This window comes from Poromitra crassiceps, assembly GCF_964638095.1.
Source record: "Poromitra crassiceps genome assembly, chromosome: 14".
In the NCBI taxonomy this organism is placed as follows: Eukaryota; Metazoa; Chordata; class Actinopteri; order Beryciformes; family Melamphaidae; genus Poromitra; species Poromitra crassiceps.
In genome coordinates this window covers 26,134,205-26,159,154 of record NC_139633.1, presented here as the reverse complement: position 1 = coordinate 26,159,154, position 24,950 = coordinate 26,134,205, and the positions used below count along the sequence as shown (strand labels likewise).

At 44.2% G+C, this 24,950-nt stretch overlaps 1 protein-coding gene across 1 annotated transcript in view; it reads left to right on the top strand.

The window, feature by feature from the left end:
- Positions 1-24,950, top strand: part of grid1a (glutamate receptor, ionotropic, delta 1a) — a gene marked incomplete at both ends in the record, with an annotated part of 379,231 nt that overhangs the window by 249,335 nt on the left and 104,946 nt on the right. Inside the window, one exon of the mRNA XM_083650562.1 lies at positions 15,747-15,952. Within this exon, the coding sequence (XP_083506688.1) occupies positions 15,747-15,952 (206 nt within the window). The remainder of the gene's footprint in view (positions 1-15,746; positions 15,953-24,950) is intronic.

Below are 24,950 nucleotides of genomic sequence, written 5' to 3'. Positions count from 1 at the left end.
AAATTCAAAATTCAAAATTGGCAGTTAATGGAGATAAAAAAAAAAAGGCCAACTCAATTACCAAAGCAAGTCCACAGGTGCAGGTGTCAGTCAACATGAGCGTCCGAGGCACTCTGATATAAAAAAAAAAATGAATTTAATTTAACAGGGATAAACCAACAGGCTTCAACTCACAGAGTCTTCATCAGGGTCTAAAGAGCAATCACACACAGCTGCTGTAATGAATATAAAGCCCTTCCAAAGGTCATGTGGTAAAGTCACATGGGTAAAAGCTGCTGCCTATTTTAAAGGAGCCACCATAGAGACACTGCGGAGTGCGTCGTCATTCAGAAACCACGCCCCAAACGGGGGGAAACCACCACCCCCCCCAATCCTGGCGTTCTCCTATGTCACATGTTGCACACAAAGATCATATACTGTATACAGAAGATGAACACTCCAACTTACTTCCTTGATAGCTAGATCCACATTTTTCTTCTTGCCAATTCTCAAGGGCTTCCTTGTTTTGCTCGGGAGTACAAAGAAACTTTAATTGGTGATTTTTTTTTACATGTGTTGTCTGCGCAGCCAGGGCCGATTTTACCAACGGGCTTACCCGGGCTGAAGCCCGGGCCCGGGACATCAAGGGGCCCAAAAAAAAAAAAAAAAAAAAAAAAAAAAAATTTAAATTATTTTTTTTTTTTTTTTTTTTTTTTTTTTTGGGACCCTTGATGTGTTTTTTTTGGGCCCCCTGTCCAGGGTCTTCGCAAAAAATGTTTTTTTTACTGACGCCATTCAATTTTTTTTGCAGAGTAATAACATCCACTGTGAGAGGGTGTCCACCTGCTATGCCGACCACTCGCAATGCCGACCTTAGGTTTAGGCGTGGGGGGTGGGAGAGGTTAGGTTTTGGGTTAGGGTCTGGGGGAGGTTAGGTTTAGGCGTGGGGGTGGGAGAGGTTAGGTTTTGGGTTAGGGTCTGGGGGAGGTTAGGTTTAGGCATGGGGGCTGGGAGAGGGGAGGTCGGAACAGCGAGAGGTCGGAACAACGACATGGAACCCTGTGAAAGGGCTCCCGAATTTGTAGATGAAATAGTGCAATTCAAAGAATTCATCAAAAACAAAGACAATAAAAGTGTGCGGCACTTGCTTCAAATAATAAGGAAGAGGAACCTGTCATCAGTTTTTCCAAATGTGGATATTGCCTTCAGGATTTACTTAACTCTCCCTGTAACAAATGCCTCTGGAGAGCGCTCCATTTCAAAACTTGGGCTTGTCAAGAACAGGATACGGTCTACAATGGGACAAGAAAGGCTCACCCACTTGACATTGATGTCATTGGAAAGTGACATTGTTAGAACATTGGACTTCACCACTCTAGTCAAACGCTTTGCCACGGCAAAAGTCAGGAAGAAGACATTTCAGGTACGAACAGACTTGAATACTGCTTGATTGATTTGTGCAATAATTGTGAGAATGTGTGTGTGCACTGTAATAATAACAGCAATAATAAATACTAAATAATATAATAAAAGTGCTTGTTGTGACATCTCAGTGGCAATGTTTTCTTTCCAATCAGGCTGTTTATGAAAGAACATGATGGCTAAACCTACAGTTTGTGTTTGTAAGTTAGAATGCTGACAGGAGAGCAGGTGGTGACATGAAAGTTAGTGAGAAAAGGAGAAGATACTGAATAATGACATCACAACAGTATAATCCTAATGTTGATTTAAAATGAGATATTCCTTTAAATACGGCTAAAAAAGGTAAAAAAAAAACACTCAAATTTTTTTTCGGCGGCGCCCGTTGGGCGCCACCGAAGCCCCCCCTTCCGCTTGAGGGGGGGGCCCTGCAGAGATGAATAGCCCAGGGGCCCATGAAGTGTAAAATCGGCCCTGTGCGCAGCCCCACCACACAACAGCTTTTAGCTATGTTTAATTCAAGAAAAATGACACTGGTCTATGGAAGTGAATGGAGAGCTTTCCCCCGTGATGGGCGTGGCCTATTAACCCTATTAGCCCTAACCCTAACCCTATCATGCAGTGTCTCTATATACACACACAATAAAACGAACAGCAAAGAACACTAAAGTCAATCTTACTTCTTTAGAATGGCAGGGATGAGCCAAGGTAAGCAGTTATCACATTTAAATATCAACAAGTTACGCTGCCATAGCAATACTTGCATAACACCTACTGTATTGAACATATTTGTGGCAGGTCAGTGAAGATACAGTGAAGCATGTCTCAAAGCAGCACAGTGGCAAGCACACCGGGAAGTACATGGATCATCTTCCACACAAAAAATATTAGAGGAAAGGAGAAGACCTTCAGGCCTGGAAAGGACGTGGCCCTGAAGGTGTTGATCCATAAAGTCTCACGTTAAGAACACCATATGTTTCTGGTTCCTATGGTGGCTCCTTTAAAAAAGGCAGCACCTGCATGTGACTTTACCACATGACCTTTGGAAGGGCTTTACATTCAGTACCTCGATGAAGACTCTGTGAGTTGAAACGCGTTGGTTTATCCCTGTTAAATTAAAGTCCAGCAGAAATGAAAAATTTATTTTTTTCTACATTAATTAATACACAGGACAAGATGTTACTATCCCTTGTGCCAAAATCCGAGGAAAAACACATTTAGAAGCCCAATCCAGAATAAAACAAGCTAACAGGCTAACAAACTAATAAACAAGACACAAATCACCAGTTACCTACCCTAGCCAACAGCAGTATGAAGCATGTCATTGGGGTTTTCAAGTGGGCACCTTCCTTCACCGACGTTTCGTTAAGTTAGGCCCACGACACCTCAAGAAGGCTTAACGGTGTAATCCAGCGTCCTGGAAACACCCCCCTCCATGCTACCACCGCACAACTGCATATTACCTCACTATCTAAGCCTAGCTATCCAGGTCGATTCGGTATGACATTCCTGACTACACCACCACTGTCAATGATTCAGCCCTGTTGATGCGGACCGTTAATCATGACCACCAACAAACAATCCCTAACTACACCACCACTGTCAATGATTCAGCCCTGTTGATGCGGACCGTTAATCATGACCAACAAACAATCCCTAACTACACCACCACCGTCAATGATTCAGCCCTGTTGATGCGGACCGTTAATCATGACCAACAACAAACAATCCCTAACTACACCACCACTGTCAATGATTCAGCCCTGTTGATGCGGACCGTTAATCATGACCAACAACAAACAATCAATCTGACCTTAGCGAGCTCCCCAGCTAGCATGTTTCCTCCTTATCCACAGCCATTCACTTGCTCGTTCTGCTGCCTGAGACATGTTGCTAACCGCATGTTTCAGGCTCCGTCCCCGAATGCCCAACTCAGTTAGTAAGGCAATAACGGACTTTGCCACAAAACCACGGCAGCCCACCTCTACAGGCCGCACTCGAGCCCTCCAACCTCGCTGCTCTGCCTCTGCTGCCATTTCAGCATACCTAGCTTTCTTGCGCTCATAAGCCTCCTCAACTCGATCTTCCCACGGGACTGTGAGTTCGATAAAATAAACTCTCTTCTCAACCTCAGACCACAGTAACAAGTCCGGACGTAGCCGGGTGCTAACTATATATGCTGGGATGACTAGCTGTTCATTCAAGTCAACCCTCATTTCCCAGGCTCCACCTACACTTAGCTGCCCTAACTTGTGCCTGACCTTAATTGGTCTAATCTTTTCTCCCTCACGTACAAATTTGATCTGTCTATTCTCTTTGCTAGCAACTAGAGAATTTACTTCTAGCCGCTTTTCCTCAACTGCAGCTGCCAAACATTTCAACACCTGGTTGTGACGCCAGGTGTATCGCCCCTGGGAGAGACTGACCTTACACCCTGACAGTATATGCCTCAATGTACATACACTAGAACACAACGGGCAGGCACCATCCTCGCCCAACCACTGATTTAAGTTCTGGGGAGATGGCAGCACATCATAAGTAGCCCCTAGAATAAATCTAATTCTGCTGGCCTCCATGCTCCACAACTCTCTCCACTTCAACTTTCTCTTCTCTACACTCTCCCAGTTCACCCACTGTCCTTGCTTTGCCTGCGACACTGCCTTAGTACATCTTACTGCCTCCTCTTGCCTATGTACTTCTTCAACTACCATCTTCCTCTTTTCTATTACTGATGCCTTGTTCCACACAGGTTTCCCTATGCACAACCCTAAGCCTCCACGCCCATGCTGCACCTGACCTATGATATCCCTGTGTCTAAGAGCTGACTGTGCTTGCTGTACTGCCTCCTTTGGGTTCCACTTCCTCCCTGTTTTAACTGTGGGCGCTACACTCCTAACCACTGGATCCTTTGACTGAGTCAGAGTCATTTCCAGTCTAACCTTAGCACACTTGAACTCCTCTGTCAGGCTAGATAATGGCAATTCCAATATGCCTTTCCCATATAAGGCTACACTGCTTAGGCAGCGTGGGACTCCGAGCCATTTTCTAATGAATGAGTTAATCATCCTTTCTAGCTTTTCTACCTTTGAAAGGGGAACCTCATACACTGTCAGTGGCCACATCAACCGAGGCAACAATCCAAACTGCAAACACCACAACTTTAACTTTCCTGGGAGCCCTGACTTGTCTATACTTGAAATACCTTGAATCATTTCCTGCCTCACCTCCTCAAACTGTCCCTTATCACTGAGACTTGCATCATACCATCTTCCCAAACTCTTGACTGGTTTCTCTAACACTGTAGGCACCACCTCATCATTTATAACAAACTTCTTACCTACTACCCTCCCTTTAATGATTGAAATACTCCTGGACTTACTTGGCTTCACTTTCATTCTAGCCCACTGCAGATTACTATTTAACTTATCCAACAATCTGCTAGTACATGGAGCGGTTGACGTCATAGTCGTCATGTCATCCATGTATGCCCTAATTGGAGGGAGCCGCAGCCCTCCCTGCAGCCTTTCTCCACCCACTACCCATTTTGAAGCCCTAATAATGATCTCCATTGCCATGGTAAAAGCTAATGGGGAAATTGTACACCCTGCCATAATGCCTATCTCCAGCTGCTGCCAAGCTGTAGTGTACTCTGCTGTGGTAAAGCAGAGTTGAATATCTAAGAAGTAGTCTTTAACTAAGCTCTTTATACTACCTGGCACTCTAAAGAAATCAAAGGCCTCCCATAACAGACTATGCGGCACTGACCCGAAAGCATTAGCCAGGTCCAAGAATACTACATGCAGGTCTCTCTTCTCACGCCTAGCTGACTGGATTTGGTGCCAGATCATGCTGGTGTGCTCTAAGCACCCGGAGAAGCCGGGAATTCCAGCCTTTTGCACCGAAGTATCTATTAGCCTATTCTTTTCTAGATAACTAGACAGCCTCTGTGCCACAACACTAAAGAAAACCTTCCCTTCAACATTAAGTAGACTGATAGGTCTAAACTGACTTATCTCTAACGAGTCCCTTTCTTTAGGAATGAAGATTCCCCCTGCTCTACGCCATGCCTTAGGAATAACCTGCTTCTTCCAGACTACCTTCATCAGCTTCCATAGAAACTGCAACACATCTGGAGCACTCTTATACAGCCGGTAGGGGACTCCATTAGGACCCGGGGCTGAAGAGGCCCTTGCACGTCTCACTACTTCTTGAACTTCTTTCCACCTTGGTGGGCTATCATCACACTGGCTCTCTATTTCACCAATAGGTGGAATATCAGCTGGGACTGTCATCTCTCTAAACCTTTCCCTATCTTTGTGAACCTCCTCCAAATATTCCTCAAGCTTCTGCTTAGGTACCATAAGGCTACCATTCTTTTCCTTACTAAACAATGACTTCACAAATCTAAATGGATCCTTATAGAATGCTATTCTAGCTCGCTCTTTCTTTTTCCTATTTTTCCTAATGCTCTCTGCTCTTCTTAAAACTGCCAACCGATCCCTCACATCTGACTGCAAGCAATCAATGCCTTCCTTCTCAACCTCTGTAGCTTTCCTCCACTGCCTCTTAAGCTGTCTTCTCTCCTGGATAAGTCTATCTATCTCTTGTTGGCGCCTAGATTTAACTACCTCACCCTCTAGTTTCTTCCTTTTCTCAAAGACGCCAAACCTTTCCTTACCATAATCATAAATACAATCTCCCATTTTCTCCAACTTACTCTCAGCAGTTCCTTTAAGCTTTTCTAACATCCTAACCAAATCACTATTGATATCTTCCCACTTCCTACTTTCCGCTGCACCTGGCCACTTAACTCTAGGCTTCTGACCACTAATCTTCTCCCTTTTTGGCTGGCTGGCCTCTCTGCTTTCCTCGGTGCTAGGACCTGCCTCAACATCAGGGGTGCTGATGTCCTGCGAGCTGTGGGTTACTTCCTGTCGCTGGACTTCACCCGACTGACTTGATAAACTTCTTAAGAAATAATTATCAATGCGGGGTCCCTGTGTTCCCTCTACCAAGCACCTCTTCCTGCCTTGATGGATTCTAAGGCCCCTCAAAGTTGTTACCTTCTGCCAGCCACACAAGCAAACCTGACGCTTCTTTCCATCTACATCTGAACTAGTGGCTTCCACTGACATGTTTTCCCTACTCATAGTCAAGTCCGTTCCAGAGTCAATAACCGTGTCAACCATAGGTGAGTCATCTTCCGCCCCCGCTCTCGCAGACTCTAGGGGTGTTTTTTCATAATTCTGTTTCGTAGCAAGTTTGGGTGTAACCAATGGCCTATTGGCCTTGGCTACTGCCACAATGAGCAGCTAACCCATTGCAGCCCCGGTGGGGTCTAATCCCTCCTGTCAGCTGTCTTTCCATGCTGTCACTAGGTCTTTCCCTAGTTGTCAGCTGCACTATTCACAACAGTCACTAGCCTAAGCTAGCTTTAGTATTAATTAATACACAGGACAAGATGTTACTATCCCTTGTGCCAAAATCCGAGGAAAAACACATTTAGAAGCCCAATCCAGAATAAAACAAGCTAACAGGCTAACAAACTAATAAACAAGACACAAATCACCAGTTACCTACCCTAGCCAACAGCAGTATGAAGCATGTCATTGGGGTTTTCAAGTGGGCACCTTCCTTCACCGACGTTTCGTTAAGTTAGGCCCACGACACCTCAAGAAGGCTTAACGGTGTAATCCAGCGTCCTGGAAACACCCCCCTCCATGCTACCACCGCACAACTGCATATTACCTCACTATCTAAGCCTAGCTATCCAGGTCGATTCGGTATGACATTCCTGACTACACCACCACTGTCAATGATTCAGCCCTGTTGATGCGGACCGTTAATCATGACCACCAACAAACAATCCCTAACTACACCACCACTGTCAATGATTCAGCCCTGTTGATGCGGACCGTTAATCATGACCAACAAACAATCCCTAACTACACCACCACCGTCAATGATTCAGCCCTGTTGATGCGGACCGTTAATCATGACCAACAACAAACAATCCCTAACTACACCACCACTGTCAATGATTCAGCCCTGTTGATGCGGACCGTTAATCATGACCAACAACAAACAATCAATCTGACCTTAGCGAGCTCCCCAGCTAGCATGTTTCCTCCTTATCCACAGCCATTCACTTGCTCGTTCTGCTGCCTGAGACATGTTGCTAACCGCATGTTTCAGGCTCCGTCCCCGAATGCCCAACTCAGTTAGTAAGGCAATAACGGACTTTGCCACAAAACCACGGCAGCCCACCTCTACAGGCCGCACTCGAGCCCTCCAACCTCGCTGCTCTGCCTCTGCTGCCATTTCAGCATACCTAGCTTTCTTGCGCTCATAAGCCTCCTCAACTCGATCTTCCCACGGGACTGTGAGTTCGATAAAATAAACTTATTATTATAACTTATTAACTTATTACATTATTTTAGATCACATCCCTGGTTATACAGTGCACCTATTTAACAAGGTTATATCTATCTAGATAGATATATAGATAGATTGATAGATAGATAGATAGATAGATAGATAGATAGATAGATAGATAGATAGATAGATAGATAGATAGATAGATAGATAGATAGATACGGTAGATAGATAGATAGATAGATAGATATACACTATAAATAGATATACAGATAGATAGATAGATCGATAGATAATCTATCTATCTATCTATCTATCGATAGATAGATAGATAGATAGATAGATAGATAGATAGATAGATAGATAGATAGATAGATAGATAGATAGATGGATAGATTTTTGACCCAATCCAGCACTCCCATATCTATCTACTTTGGGCAGTTAATGAATTGAGTGCCCTGAGACAATGTAATACGCTTTCTTAGAATAGTGAAAACACTACACAAGTACTCACTGTTTTGATCCAGGCTTTCCCAAACAAATTAATTTCGTCTCAATTATATGTAACATTGAGCCCACAAGGTCCATCCCTCTGCCAACTAACTTGTCAGGTAATTTCACGGGAACTGAATTTACAGGTGACTTTCAATTAATTGGCTTATAATGACAGAGAGAGAGAGAGAGAGAGAGAGAGACAATGGAGATCAATGAAGCATATTTTCGTGTATGATACCCATCAGGAAACCGATTTACCTCCACTAGTTGTCTGGACTTCATCTCAGACACATCTAGACAAATTCTTCAGGGATCATCTTCTTATAGTATAAGAAGTGTCCATCTGTGAGCAGAATTGTGTCTGGCCACAACTATGCCGTTCTACGTGTGATCGGGCTGAAACTTTCACGAAGTATAAAGAGTGCGGGTGACGTGACCGGATTTTTTTAATTACGTAGGTAATTGTCCTAATTACCTAATGACGTGATGTCACTCCTACCTATTGGTAATGAAGAGAGCCTCTGCGTGCTCTTATAGTATTTACATTCAAAAGTGCAAGAGTGAAATCTCCCTGTTTTCCTGCTCGCATTTATGAATAATTATTTCAAATAATTACTCATAAATGCGAGCATGGAAAACAACAAAATATTGTAGAATGCAGGAGGCCGAGTTACAAGCTCAAGGGGCCCATTTAAAAATATGCGCTGGGGTTGATTTTTTGGACCGTTTCTCAGCCCTTCTGTGTCTTGCATTATGAGATAAGCCACTGTCTCTCTTTTAAGCACACAGCATTGCATCGTCACAAAATGCGTGTCAGCAAAACTTTAAGTGGAGCAATTGATTTAGGGTCCCTGTTGGACTTGTAAGACGTGGTTGCATGCCAAAAAGGCAATCACTGTACAATATCTTTGAGACCTTTCACGGTGCCAGAGGGCATTGGGACCATGTGTGATAGGCTACTAAGATCATATTAATGAGTTTCTCTTCACCGTGTCTTTCTCTTCAGAAAGGCGTTGTGTATGTTTGTCATCACAGACAGACTCCTAACACACACATACTGTGTGTGCACATGTAACGGCATTGTGTAGGTGGTATTTGCAGCAACCCATGTTTAAGGGCTTGCCCAGGGGTGGGATACGAACCGCCGACCTTCGGCTTGGGAGTCCGACATGTTAACCGCAACACCAAGAGAGCTAGCTCCCTTGGCGGAGCTGATTAACATGCCTTTATACTGGGGAGTGAGTTTAACCAATCCACTCGCTACCACTCGAGACTCACGAGGAATCCGCGCTGATTCACCTGGGTTACACACACACACACACACAGGCCCCCACACAAACACTATAGAGAGGTAAAGTGAACGTCACTTCCTGCTTCAGCACTGCACCAGAGATTTGCTTCCACAATTTATTTTCCCGTAGACTTTTCGTAAAATGCTTATAAAAAGAGTTTAACTTCGTCAAACCAAACGGTTCAGCTATATTTAGAATCGGGAGAGACCATAAAACATTTTCACTCTGACCAAAACTTAAAAAAAACATCGAAAAAATATATTTTTTTTAAACCCGCATTTTTGTTACGTTTTGGTCCGAGTGAAATGTTATGCGATCTCTCGTGTTTCTAAATATATCTGAACCGTTTGGTTTGAACAAGGAAAACAATTTTTATGCGCATTTTACGAAATGTCGATGGGAAAATAAATGGCGGATGAAAATCTCTGGTACAGTGCTGAAGCAGGAAGTGACGTTCCACTTTGGCTCTCTAGTTTGCACCCTTCACTGTAGGCCACGAACGACAACGTTCTCTCAACAGGAAATGCAGCCATATTGTTTCCATGGTATTTCTTGTCACTCCCATACCAAGCGGAGAGATGGCTGTCAACAAAGATGATGCAGATATTAAGAATCTAGCACTTTCTTTTTGCCGAGTAACTCATGAAAATGACACGATGAATATGAGTATTGCATGCAGGACTCATAATGTCTCTTTGAGAGTTTACACATTTTGCAGTGTATTTTTGCACTTGTTTTAACCCATTGATACCTGATGCGGCATTTGTGTGTGTATCCCTTTAAGACCGCGAACCGCGTCATGCGGTTCGCGATCTTAAAGGGATACACACACAAATGAGGGATATACACGCAAATGCTGCATCGGGTATCAATGGGTTAATGAGAGAATGAATACTGTGATTATTAGAGCCTTGCACGGGACTCAAATGTAGGCCCTAGGCCTAGCCCGACCCAACCCAAGCCCTAATCGCTTATTTAAAAACCAGGCCCTGCACTAGCGCCTCCTCTGGTCGGCCGGGGCGCCTGGTCGGGGGTGGAAGGGAACTGGTGGGAATAGTGTGATCTTCCCACCGTGCTACGCCCTACCGGTGAAGCTGCCTCTGTCAGGTGAAAAGAAGCGGCTGGCAACTACGCATGTGTCGGAGGAAGCATGGTGCTAGTCTATGGCTCTCCCCAGATCGGCAGAGGGTTGAGCAGCGACCGGGGCAGCCAATAGGGCAGCATGGGGATAAATTTGCCAAGTTTAATTGTGGAGAAAATGGGAGAAAAATCAGAGAGGAAAAAACAGGCCCTACCAGCCGGCCATCGGGTCTTGGGGCCCGTCGGGTTCGGGTCGCGTAGCAGACCTCTAGTGATTATTATCTGAAAGAAAATACTCAGATCAGAGTATCGTCTTTATTCAACTGTTGTCAGTGAAAAGACGGTGGATGGCAATTGCAACAAGAAGGTTTGTTGTAAATAATTGATCTCTTCACCCCTGCCCCGCCCTCTCTCTCTCTCTCTCTCTCTCTCTCCCTCTCTCTCTCTCTCTCTCTCTCTCTCTCTGTGTCTCTGTCTGTCTGTCTCCCTCTCCCTCTAATGGCTCCTCGTGGCAGTGCATAAGGCGCTCACTGCCCGATACATTTCAGATGTGCGGAAAAATCTATATTGCACGTAATCAACTGGCTTGATTATTCTAAGAATAACAGTCTTTGCTTTAACAGACTCATCTCAATATTGAGTCAACAACAGAGCCGTGTGTCGTAGGCATTTCTCTCGAGTTTCTCCGCTTGGTTTGCGACACAGCTTGACAGCTCAGTAAAAACCTCTGAGGCCTTTGATCACGATGTGCTCATTTCGGCACTGCTTCAATCCGTGAGGGAGTCCCCCTCCTGTTCTAACTTGGCGAAGATTGAGCTGAAAGCGATGTCGGCGAAACTTCATGGGGTATTTCTCCGTCTCGATCTGTCTCGCCTGTCTCCCCTGTCTGACTCACACATACCTACCGTGAAGCAAAACGCTGGGAAGGGAGAGGGAGATGGTGAAATCGAGAGTAGTGAGCAAGAGATTCTTTTTTTTTTAGAGAAATAGATATACTGATGAGAGAGTCAGTGAGGGGGCGTCTGGGTAGCACTCACCTACCTGTACCACCGTGAAGAAGACCCCGGTTCAATTCCTGGCAGCGTACTTCCGGCTTGGTCAGACGGTCCTACAGACACAATAGAGAGGCAAAGTGAAACGTCACTTCCTGCTTCAGCACTGTACCAGAGATTTTCATCCGCCATTTATTTTCCCATAGATATTTTGTAAAATGCTTATAAACATAGTTTTCCTTGGTCAAACCAAACGGTTCAGATATATTTAGAAACGGGAGAGATTGCATAACATTTCACTCGGACAAAAACGGATTTAAAGAAAATATATTTTCAATGTTTTTTTTTTTAGTTTTGGTCCAAGTGAAATGTTCTATGGTCTCTCCCTATCTCCCTATAGCTGAACCGTTTGGTTTGACCAAGTAAAACTATTTTTTATAAGCATTTTAGGAAATGTTTATGGGAAAATAAATGGCGGATGAAAATCTGTGGTACAGTGCTGAAGCAGGAAGTGACGTTCACTCTATTGGCCATGTCTGCGGATGGGAAGCGGGTGGGGTATGAGTCCCGGTCGCTGCACTAGTGCCTACTCTGGTCGGTCGAGGCACCTGTTTGGGGGGGGGGACGGGGAGTAGTGTGATCCTCCCACACGCTATGTCCTGCCGGTGAGACCCCTCGCTATCAGGTGAAAAAAATGGGCTGGTAACTGCACATGTATCGGAGGAAGCATGTGCTAGTAATAACTTGGTACACTTGGGGAGAAAATGGGAGAGAAATCCGGAGGGGGGGGGGGGGGGGGGGGGGGGGGGGAAAGGAGAGAGTCAGTGAGAGGTTAGGTTTTGATATCGGAAACTTCCAGAGGCAGATTTGGGTGCAGACGTGACGCTCGGGTAAACATGTCCAGAAATCACACCCGTTAATCCTCTTTTCTGTGGGCGCCCCGTGTGAAAAGCACGCTACGGGTTTGAGAACATCTGCCTTTGAAGTCAGATGTTTGCTATCGAGGTCCTATAGCGTATAGCTGTCCCATGGTGGCCTCCCCTTTCCTCTTCATCGGATTAAAAACGGTTTGTTTATAACAGTACAATATCCCCGTTGTTGTGTGAAAATCCTCTCAATTGTTTCCGGCATTTTCACTATCGGGTGGAGGAAGTTCTATGACACCTCGTCCTTGAGCGCATGAAACTTTTTCAAAATCCGTTTGGATGAACTCAATCTGAAAACGTAGTTCCTGTGACGTTGACATTTGGGAGACACAACAGCGACAGTGATCCACATGATACACATTCGACCATTTTTGATTCATTCTCTACTGCTGCTGCTTTACTGTAATCTGATCTGAACTGGGTTATACTTGAAGAGTCCAAGCCTACACAGATTACATTATTAAATAGCCTATTTAAACATGCACTGTTGGAATATACCATATTTGGCAGAGACAGCTTTCATAGGAAAAACAAATCATCTATATATGTTGCACACTCGACCTTATGATACATCATAGTTCAAGGAAATTGTGTTATTGATTCATTCTTTGAACTTAATGCATATATTCAGACGCAGCGCTCGCCTCTTCTACAATACTTTCCAATACAACATTAATGTTTTAGAGTTGCCGGGAAAAGCTAGTCTCATGTGTCATCACAATAAAGCTAAATATTGTGGTCAATACGCAAAGTTAATTGCAACGGTCCAACAGAGGGACAGAAGGGAAGGGGCCATGATTCAATTGCAAATTGTTTTTGAGTTTTTCCAACGGCATTAATTAATTAAAGGATTGCTCCGTGGTCGAGCTGTTGCCCAACGTACACAAATTAACAGTACCCAGGACTAACGCCCAGTGCTGCGAGGAAATGCTGTTTGGACCCGGCAACCAAGAGCCGGAAAGATGTGTGTGTGCAAGAGAGAGCGACTTCTCAAAGAGTTCTGTGAGAGAGTTGGCGATGCTCGAAAATGATGAGTGTTTTAATTTCAACTTTTGTTCTGCCCTCTGACCATTTTTATTCAGAGGAGAATCCGGCGACAACTGTGGGTATTATGGTACCAGGAAATAAATGAAAATGCAGTAAAACTGCAGGGGGAAAAAATAATGTTGTGTCTTGTTCTTTATGGTTTGCCTCATATGATACTTAGTCAGCTGCGTCCCATTACAGGCGTCGTCACCTCCTACAGTATGCTTGTGTTTGTCCCATAGGCTACACTGAGAAACGGGGTCGATGTACCAATATGTTGCTTCGCCGCTCAGACCAGGTCAAGGGCTCTGTTATTATTATCACCCTAATTTCCTGCTTTGGCCCTGAAGCAGCTAAAAAAATACATGCAGTTGCCATGGCCATATTCCCTCAAACAGACACACACACACACACACACACACACACACACACACATACACACACACACGCAGACACACACACACACACACACACACACACGCACGCACGCACACACACGCACGCACGCACGCACGCACACACACACACACACACACACGCACACACACACACACACACACACACACACACACACACACACACACACACACACACACACACACACACACACACACACACACACACACCTCTAGTCTATTTTACCTGTGTGCATGTGTGAGGCAGTCTGCCACTCTAAGCCCAGCTGTGTACTGTGTACTGTCTATTTTCAACACTCATGTACTGGGGTGCTATGTTGACTCATCAAACCTCCAGAGATACAACAGGAGAAAATCTGAACACACACACACTACGGTTGTCAAAATTATATCGATAGTATCGAAAAGTATCAATACTGAAAATTTTAATTGGATACAATACTCATTTGCAACAGGTATCGAAAGTATCAATACACATTTTTTTAAACTGATAAAATACTCATTTGCAACAGTTTTGAGACCATCGGTGCTTTCTTTGAATGAAAAATCACTGATTTCTCCCTCCCTATCATTGGGTATGTGTTGCTTCAACAAGCTAAACGTGTTCTGATGGTTAGAGCAGGGCTAATCTGCTGTCTGAGTTCAAAGTTTGATCAGGTCTAGATTATGGAGAAGTGTGCTTCTGTCCGTCCATCTGTCTAACTTTATTCTTATGCCTCTTGATGTGTCATCATCCCCCCCTTCCCGTGGTATCGAAAATGGTATCGAGTATCGATATTTTCCTGGGTAAATAGAAATTCTAGTATCGTGACATCCCTAACACACACACACACACACACACACACGCACGTAGACTCTCTTTTGTCATCGCCTAAACACAACAGAGAGCTGCTGTTGTCGATGCAGATACCGACGCTCCCCGAGCGGTTTGTCCTAACCTCTCTCTAACAAAGCAGCATGCCTTGGCACATGCCGGGGCTGCTGGGATCGGTGTGTTTAGCGCGCGCCCTCTGCTTCACATCACCTTTGATTTGTCTGTGCAGCGCGGGCCTGTTGTCTCCTGAACAGTGCACACGCACACACAGGCCTCTGGGGGGAGCAACACCTGTCTCCAATTTCATCTGCTCTAAACGGCAGGAAACAGCCAGTGTAACATTTTGTCGTGCTTTTTCGATCAGCGACGGCGGCGGAGAATGGAGCCAACTGAAGCCTGAATGCTGAGAGCCATGTGCAGGTGTTGGAAGTAACAGGTTGTTCACTTAAAGATTTGGTGAAAGGCTCTGGGAGTGCTGTATAACTTAGCACCTGCCTGAAGTGTGGTTCTCTAGCTGTCCGTATTTCGTACCGAACCGTTGAGGTATGAGGCTTTAGGTTCGATACACGTTGCAAACCGAACAAGTGAACAGGGCAAGTCTTCTACGAGGACATAACGGAAAATTTAAAACTGAGACGAAAAAGATGAAGGGTGTTTAAGAAAAACATTGTCGGAGACTGAAATAAAAAATTCAACTAGACTGTGAAAATAATAAAAGTCAAATAAAGTCAAATAAATGACAAATGTTAAAATCAAGGACATTTCTCCGGCATTTTTGCTGTATCAAAAACGTATTGAAATCTTGACACCACTGTGTCATAGAATCAAACTGTGAATTTTGTGAACCGTTATTATTCTCTTATTCACACTCCTCTCTCCCTCCCTCCCTCTCTTTCTCTCTCTCCCTGGCTCCTTCTCTCCTCCTCCTCCAGATATCCGGGGTCTGCAGACCTTCATGGACCAGGGCTCTCGGCTGGGCCTGGACGTCTCCCTGCAGAGGGTGGACCGGAACGTGAGCCGCGTGTTCACCGACCTCTTCAACACCATGCGCACCGAGGAGCTCAACCGCTACCGCGACACCCTACGACGGGCCGTGCTGCTCATGAGCCCTCGAGGAGCACAGGTGTTCATCCACCAGGTAAGCAGGGTCGCTGACAATGTACTTCATCGTTGACTAATTACAATTACTCTTGTTATTATAATTGAATAGCTTTTTATGGAGCTGGCTATTTGTAAACTGGCCAAATGTGGAGCCGTTCGCTATTAACAGTCTTTGTGAATTGCATGGAAAAGAAAAGGCAACTATTGATACAGTGGGAACGCCCACAAAATGTTACTGTGGCTGGCGCGCAAGACGGTGGTGTGAAAAAAAAAAACCATATATCTCAATGGGCTGACTTACCAAAGGACGGTGCTGCGGCTCTACACTACAGGGTTGGGGATTCTAGAGCAGGTACTGTACATAGATGTCTGTTCAGATGTGTGCGTTTACTGCGGGGGTTGAATCCCCGATCCTGTCTGCCTGGGCTGGGCTAGCAGCTAAATGCTAACTATGCTGAATAGAGAGAACGGGAGGATTTCCCCCCACCCTGACCACACACCCCCAGCCAGCTACTCCAGCGTCTATATGACGAGACATCGCCTAAATCTATGTTCTCTTTTACTGAAAATAAATGTTGAACCATTCTTGTTATTTTGACTCGAGTAGATTTTGACACCAGTAACTTTACATCTATTTGAATAAAACATGTAGCAAAGTAGCACTTCTCACACTCCTGCTTCACTGAAGGACCCATACACGAGCAGTGACTCGGTCAAAAAGACAAGCACGGTAAACAAGCATTGACTCAGTAAAGAGGACGACCCGTGCTCTGAACCACTACGGCTGAGGACTCCTCATGTGAGAGTTGAACAAACATGCCATTGTTTTCACTAATGAATGGAAAAAATAAGAATACTAGTAAAAAAAGCACATAAACTGCCCGCTTTTGATTGGGAGCCACTGAGACGACATCAGTGACCCTCTCTTGTTAAAGAGTGATGAAACAGGAAGTCCTCTCTCGTTAAAGAGTGATGAAACAGGAAGTAACTGCCTGACGGCGCCTGTGTGGGATTGTGCCTAAAGCAGTGGGCGGAGATTAGATGGAGGTAAAGGCTTGATGGACGAGCGTTGAGGTGAGGTGACCAGACGTCCCCCCGATTTCCAGGGACAGTCCCCGTTTTTGATGAGCTGTCCCCGGCTGGAGCCGTCCCGGAAAATGTCCCCGATTTTCAAAATGACCGTCTTTCAAAAGCTCCAGCCAGCTCTGTTTTTAAAGCTATAGTGACCATACTGTACTGATATTATATGAAACTAGAAGACCTAAGACATCCATTGGTCAAAAGCAGGTCATGCTAGCATGTTGGGAAGGCGACTAAGATTAAAGTCTCCACATGTCAAAAGTTGTTGATAGCAAATCACAGCATCACATTTTCTACGGTGTTCTTCAAGGTCTTGGTGTCTTAATGTGGTATGTTGGAGGGGTATCAGTTGGCCTGGACCATATTTTATTGCAGTACAACAGATACCATGGTCAAAATACATGAAACCAGAATTGTTCCCCTTTTTTATTTAATAGCTAATAAGATTGGTTATTTTATCAACATACTGACTGCCGAACTGGAAAATGTCCCCGATTTTCATTTAAGAAATCTGAGCACCTTACGCTGAGGTACTGAATCACACCCTCAGAACCACATTTTCAGGTGTCGAATTTTTCCTCGCCGACGCCGCTTACTAATATTAAACATGCATCTTTAAAGCATGAAACTGTATGACCGGCAGCACTTCTGCACATAAAAACTACACTACTACTGGCTAGAGTCTGAGAGCGTACGTCTTTCTGAGCTCATACTTCTTAGCTAGTAGCCGCTAACTTCTCCTCCACTGCTCCTTCAATGCTTGCTATTTATACTGTGATCGTGCAAGGCGGCTGTGGAACGTTAATGCATTGAATACTCCACTGTTGCCCACCAGGATTACTCACAGCTATTCCTCTCTCTCTGCTCACCTTGCCTGCATGTTTGGATTCAGCCTCCCCCTCCCCGACACAAAATACATAATAGATGAACCACCATGACCACAAAATGTCCTCGAGAACAATGAGTCAGCTAACAAACGGATTCGTGTTGTGCTTTACCATCAACCGTTTTTTACCTATCGCACATTCTCACCACTATAAGGTGCTCCGGCAGGATTGAAGCACAGACTTGACCATGATTGTGCAATGTATTATTATTACTACTGTAATTTGCTACTGTTGTGTCAGCTAGAATTAGCTAGACATATTTTCTGTGAAGTCCTCTGAGACATGCTTGTGAATTAGGGCTATACAATTCATTTTTTATTTATTACAATTGGCATTCATTGCCACTATTGGAGACATTGAAAAACATGATTAAAAAAAAACATGATTAATTGTGATATAGAAGATATCTGAGTGGTGTTTTTTCTGCCTGGAAATGTGTTCAAATACAGAGCAATAAGCCTAAGTGTCGTTAATACTACCACGACTGAGTAGTCGATTTTTCAGACACCCCATTCACACATTCCATTTCAACCAGGAGAGACTAGGGACACAGGGAGATATATAGAGAGAGCTGCATCAGCCCTGAGCAGCAGCCAAATCTATCCACCCTGATGGTGATGCCTCTCCTGAGACTGATGAGACTACAGACTGAAGAATCGGATGACTCTGATGGGTCTGCGAAGACCGGGTGGAGAGGGGGAGGTGGAGGGAGCGGGGAGGTGGAGGGAGCGAGACTGACCGCAAGAGTGGAGCAGGCTGAATGGGATAAAAAAGAAGCATATATAAGCAAACAACAGCCTTGCGATTGGCTCACGATGGGGCTGAGAAGAAGCAATGCGATAGGCTTACAAAGGATGTGTGTGAGGTGAAAGGTGCTGTGAAGCTATGCTATTGGTGAAATGAAACCAGGAGGGAAACAGCTGATTATTCAATTCAAGCCCGGAAGTTGATGGCTAACTTTGAGCGTGTGAGCAGATTTGAAGGGGTGGAGAAATAGGAGTGGACTGAGGTGAAAGTGCAGATTATAGTCTTCCTGGTTGAACCTCCGTTAGAACTACATTTAACAGTAAATTACTGTAAAATGTTTTGACCGCCTTTTCTATATTGCAGTATCTTACTCTTAGTACACTTACTGAATCATTGTTTTGTTAAATTGAAGGCGTATTCATACTGTATCTTAAAGTACAGAAATGTACACTTACAATATGCAATAATAAATAATAATAATGTAAAGAATGCAATCAGGATAAATGTCTTTCACCACACCATTTCTTCGCTGAGAAAGACATGATTTCTTCCCGAATGATTTGTACACTGTGTATTATGTGTGGATTCTAGTATTTTAGATCACATATTTGTGAAATGCAGTGTCTGCTACCTACCAAAAAATGGTTCTTCTAAAAGTCTACTTTTAAGCAATAATTGGTTTATGAGCCCCATTTTTGTTTTGGTTTTTACCATGCACTGTGTGTTTTTTGCTCGGTCGCAGCACCATGAGTTGTTATCTCGTGGGGAAGAACCTCTCCTTCACATTACTCGCCGCCATGAAAGAAAGATAAAGCGAAGCTTTGAAATATGGAGACTTCTTCAGGACACCTTCAAAAGTTGACTCATTCATTATTGACTCACTTGAGGGAGATGATCGTGTTGCTGATGGAGTGTCGAGGGCGGAAACTGAAAAACGATGCTATTTATTGAAATATTATTGCGTCTAAAGATCACTCGAGGATAAGAAGGCATTTTATTTTGAGACAAGTGACAGCGACATACTGTCACCTTGTCCTAAAGCTGTGTAGCCATTGGCTGTCTTGGAGTCACATGACAGCAAAGCGAGATACAGTACGTGATAAGTTGTTGTTATTGTTTCAGAAAGGTTTGACTCTTGGTGGATTGCAGTTAAATCTAATTTAAATCTTTGGATCTGTGGAAATTAAATGTCGTAGAAGGAGACCTTAACTAACGGCAAGACAAAACTTAATTGCTAATTATTCTAAAACTGAAGCACTAGATAAACAAATCAATGTACAGGTTGTGAATACACCAAGCGAATTATGTTAGGTACTGCCCTGTGCCCCCCTCCTCTCTCTCTGTGTGTGTGTGTGTCTCTCTCTCTCACACACACACACACACACACACGCACGCACACCCACACGCACACACACACGCACGCACACCCACACGCACACACACGCACACACACGCACACACACGCACACACACTGCCAAAGAGGTGCACAGATCTTTTCCTCTCACAAGATTGCATCCAATCGTGCCAATTATATTCTTCATCATCCCTTATACAATGAACAGGAGGTGTCTGGGGACTAGGAAATAAGCACAGTTTCACATGCAGCACAGTTCCCCGACGCTCCTGTGATTGTGTTAATATACCGTATTAAAAAGGTGAAGATTGTGTCAATTCATCAACGCTTCGTTAACATTAATACCCTGCTAATTGTCGTCGCAGAGACCACATGCCACAAGAGACACGTGTGGTGCTGTGGTGAATGTAAATATGCTCATATCTAAATAGATGATGCTGATGAGGATGATGATGATGCACTGGTTGGATTGACAAAAAGTTGCCATGGTAACTAGAGTTCCACAGTATGCTGGATCTCAAATCCATCTGCCCTCAACGGATATTTCTTCATGACCGTGACGGAAATGTGAAGAAATGCGGTTTATTAGTGTGATTAATGGTGTCAGTCGTCTTGTCCATGACGTGCATCAATATATTCACAGTGGTGCTATTGTAAGTGACGCTGTGTGAAGTTGATAAGCTGTAGAGAGTGGGCTAGCTGATGCTATTCATCACTGCTCTCTTTAGATGTTCTTCATTCCTCATCTATGGGCGCTGCTGCTGCTGCTGCTGTCCATTCACATCCACGACGTTCTCTCTCTTCTTCTGCTCTGCTCCACTCTCACTCATTCATCTCCTCTGACCGCTTCACTCCTATCGAGTTAAAGTGTGTGTGTGTGTGGGGGGGGGGGGGGGGGGGCTGGAGCATATCCCAGCATGCATTGGGCAGAGAACAGGGAGACACCTTGGACAGGTTCACTCAGTTCAATCAGAGGGCTAACACAGAGAGACACAGGCGCCCACATTCATGTGTTTGGCCAATTTAGAGTCTCCAATCAAATCTGACTTGTCTTTGTCTTTGGAATGTGGGAGGAACGTGCAATCTGCACACAGAAAGGAGCCAGGTGAGGAACTGAACGGCCCATTCTATTCTATTCTATTCTATTCTATTCTATTCTATTCTATTCTATTCTATTCTGCTGTGAAATCCTATAAGGCTATCCCACTGTGGTCTTGTTAGTTGACCAAATTTGACCTATAGTTTCAGGATGTGCCTGATCTTCCTGCTACAATTGAATTTCCCTGAATTTCCCCAAGGCGATCAATATAGTGCCGTCTTGTCTTGTCTTGTCTCATCTTGTCTTGTCTCATCTTGTCTTGTCTTATCTTGTCTTATATTATCTTATCTTATCTTATCTTTCAAGGCCATTCGTCTTCGAGCATCAATTGTTACATCAGCTGTCAGACGCTGACCACTAAATAGATCACAGGTCAGTGTCAGCCACATCACTGGCCGTGTTTACGTCGTTGCTCTCTAGTGATGCATCGTTAAGTGGATTGATCAGATCGACTCCTGTCCGTCCCTGTGGGCCACGTGTGTCAATATCGCCGTACAGCACTGCTTCACTTCAGTTACGCAGGGCTTGAGTGATAATCGGACCTTTGGGGGGGTCTCTAAGAGATATAGAAATATATATATATATATATATATATATATATATATATATATATATATATATATATATATATATATATATATATATATATATATATATTCTCTAAAATAACTAAGGCACAACACCCCCCCCCCCTCCCTCATATGTGAAGTGGGGGGTTAGGGGTGTGTGCTTTGCGTACTTAATTTGTATAAATGTCATACATTTGTTGTTATTATTATTATTATTTCATTTCCACGAGAAAGAGAGAGAGACATATATGTATATTAGAGACTTCACTGCTCATTACATGGTTCAACACTTTCACAGATACACAGCAACCCTCTTTTGTTTTATCATGTCATATGTATCACATACAGTACATGCACACCACCATACACACACAACAGCGCTATAGAGCTGAACATGACATTTCTCGCCCCCCTGCAAAGAGAGTTCCCCATTCATTTCTCCATAGACATTTTGAAAAATCCCTTATACAGTGTAACGAACCCATGAGTGACCTACTGAATCGTGAGTGACCGTAAAACATTTCACAAAAAATAATGACGGGGGGGGGGGGAAATCGAAAATGTACGCTCCAAAACCAGACAGTTGCCATCTTTTCTCTCACTTTGGCCATGAGAGGATGTATAGCTACTCCTGTCAGCTCAGTGCCCCCTTATACTTCTTCACAGCCATGTTTCCTCCATGATGGAGAGCTTCAAGTCACGCAACCCTTTTAAAAGGTCAATAAAGTGACTTTTCAGCTTTCATGCATCATATTTCTATGTCATTGAATGGGTTGTATTGAACTTCTGCTAATTCACTCATATATAAAATGATGCCCTTGTGCATGCAAAAAAACTTGAAACATTTTTATGACTTCCCAAAGTCACTCTCCTATTAATTATCAATGGAGCAGCTCCAGGCTGTATATCTAGAAGACACCCAAATTAGTGTTTTGGCTCTCCGGTTTCTGGCTTTGGGAGATAGTCGTTCATTTTCTCACCAAAATGTATTAAATGCTTTGAGCTATTTGTACTGAATGTGAATTATGAAAATGAATGGTATTCCTTAAAAAAGGAGAGAAAAAAGTTTAGTTAAAGTCTAAAACTTGACAACTTAACTTTAAACAGTGATCGTGAGAAAGTACAAGTGTTTCCAGGTATTCCAGTCATGGACCAGTGTTTTGTTCTGTATGGTTTAGAAGTCATTGCACGCGTAATAACTAATAAGAAGTCATTTTTTCCTATTCACCTTATTTTGCCACGCCCACTTTTTATCTTCCTTGTCAGACACAATTGTATTTCTTCTTCTGGTTCAGCGTTAGCCGGCCGGTTGCCTTGTAAACATGGATAAACTGTAAATTAATGAATGAAGTTTGGCAAAATTCAGCAGCTACACTGCGGTGAGTGTGGCCAACTTCAGTTACATGCTCATAGCGTTTCTGCTGCGAGGAGCCGATGGCTGTACCTGGTTGGCATTTAAAAGCACGTTGACAGTGTTTTCTCACTGCCAGTAGGGGTTGACAGATACTAGCTAGTCCGACTGGTCACACAGCCAGCGCTCTCAGTTCTCGCTGCTTAGGCGTTATTCTGATAAACTGGTCACATATTTGGAACGTTACATTCTCATCCGAACGGTTTGTTTTTTGCTTGAAAACAGCTTTAAGTTTTAAGTCTAAAAATGATAAAGGTAGGAGTAATCTACTTCCGGGTCTAAAACGGAATAACGATTACAAAATGACGTCATGCAGAAGCGTCCTGATATGGGCAAATAATAAGGTGAATTAAGCAATATCACACGAGAGGGAGTGCATTGTTGGCTAATATTGGCACTGCTGTGATTCGGTCGCAGGCACGAGGCCGCAGGCCGAGTGCCGTAGATAATCACAGCAGTGCCAATATTAGCCAACAATGCACGACCTCGAGTGTGATATTGCTTTTATACAACAGTTCTATTAAACAAAGCTGATTAAAAAAAAAAGACAAAAAGCTGAGAAAATAGATGATTTCTGTATTTATTCCTCCGCCAACAAAAATAGTCCCCCCAGCTTTCCCTTTGCAGAAAATGTAGCCTAATCAGCCGTCAGGAGGAGGCGTAGCACCTGCCAGAGATCTCCGTGTCTTATCAGCGGAGACCGTTTTGAGTCCTTACCCTCATCGTCGTAACACAGCCAGTTCTCCATCTTTTGAAGCATGATGTTAGATTACAACGAGCTAGTTGTGTGGCTTAGCCTTCCAAAATGTTGCTGTTAATTTTTTAGAATGTAATACATAGAATTGGGAACGTTACATTCAATTTCATTCAGACTGTCTTTCTGGCTCAATCGCTGCCATTTTTCCCCCGGAGCCAGGGAGGGTGAGAGGAGGGAGGGTGTTTTACAGTAGTGGCTGAGAGCGTAGTGGCACAGTGCTCCAAGCAGGTCGCGATGCACATTTTTTGCAACATCATCCAATCAGGGTGCATTCCCTGGCAATTCACATGGACGCGCATTGCTACGACCAGCATAGTTAAGACCAGACGTAAGCCGTGTTGGTGCAACAGGCGTAGTTAAGACCAGTTGGTGCAACCGGCCCCTGGAGGTTTCCGCAGAAGAATGTTGCTCCCCCTCGTCCTCTTCTGACGAGCATTCATAGTTTAAGTCAAAAGTTATGTTAGGAAAAAAATCCATCTTTGCGCTCTCGGTTACGCTTTGAATGACGTTCAATGTAACGTGGCTGGTGTTTGTTTTGTTGATTAGAGCGGTTACATGCTGCCACTCCGACGTGCTGCCACTCCGACGTTCTGCCACTCCGAAAGGGGGTCTATATTCCCCGTTTTTCACTAACCTCTCCCAGCCCCCACGCCAAACCTAACCTCCCCCCATGCCTAAACCTAACCTCCCCCAGACCCTAACCCAAAACCTAACCTCTCCCACCCCCACGCCTAAACCTAAGGTCGGCATTGCGGCTTCTAAGGTGAACGACCGCCAGTCCGAATAATGGAAGTTAACGTTCGGAGTGGCAGCATGTCGGAAAGGCAGAGGAACCCCGATTAGAGCAGCTGTGAAGCGGAGTGATATAGCCTACCCTACACACAGTGAAGCGCCAGTGCATTATCGTTAAATATAGGCACTCGTAAGATCCCTCTTGTCCAATCAAATTGCTCGGCCGGAACTACCTGTTGTATAATATGGGATATGTCATACAAAAGTGTCCTTTTTTTTACATTCTCATCCCATGGCTTCACCTCTTGGTGCTCCTGGGACAGTGGTTGGTGTTAAAGAGGAACAGAGTGGAGGGTGGGGGACAGTGGTTGGTGTTAGGGAGGAACAGAGTGGAGGGT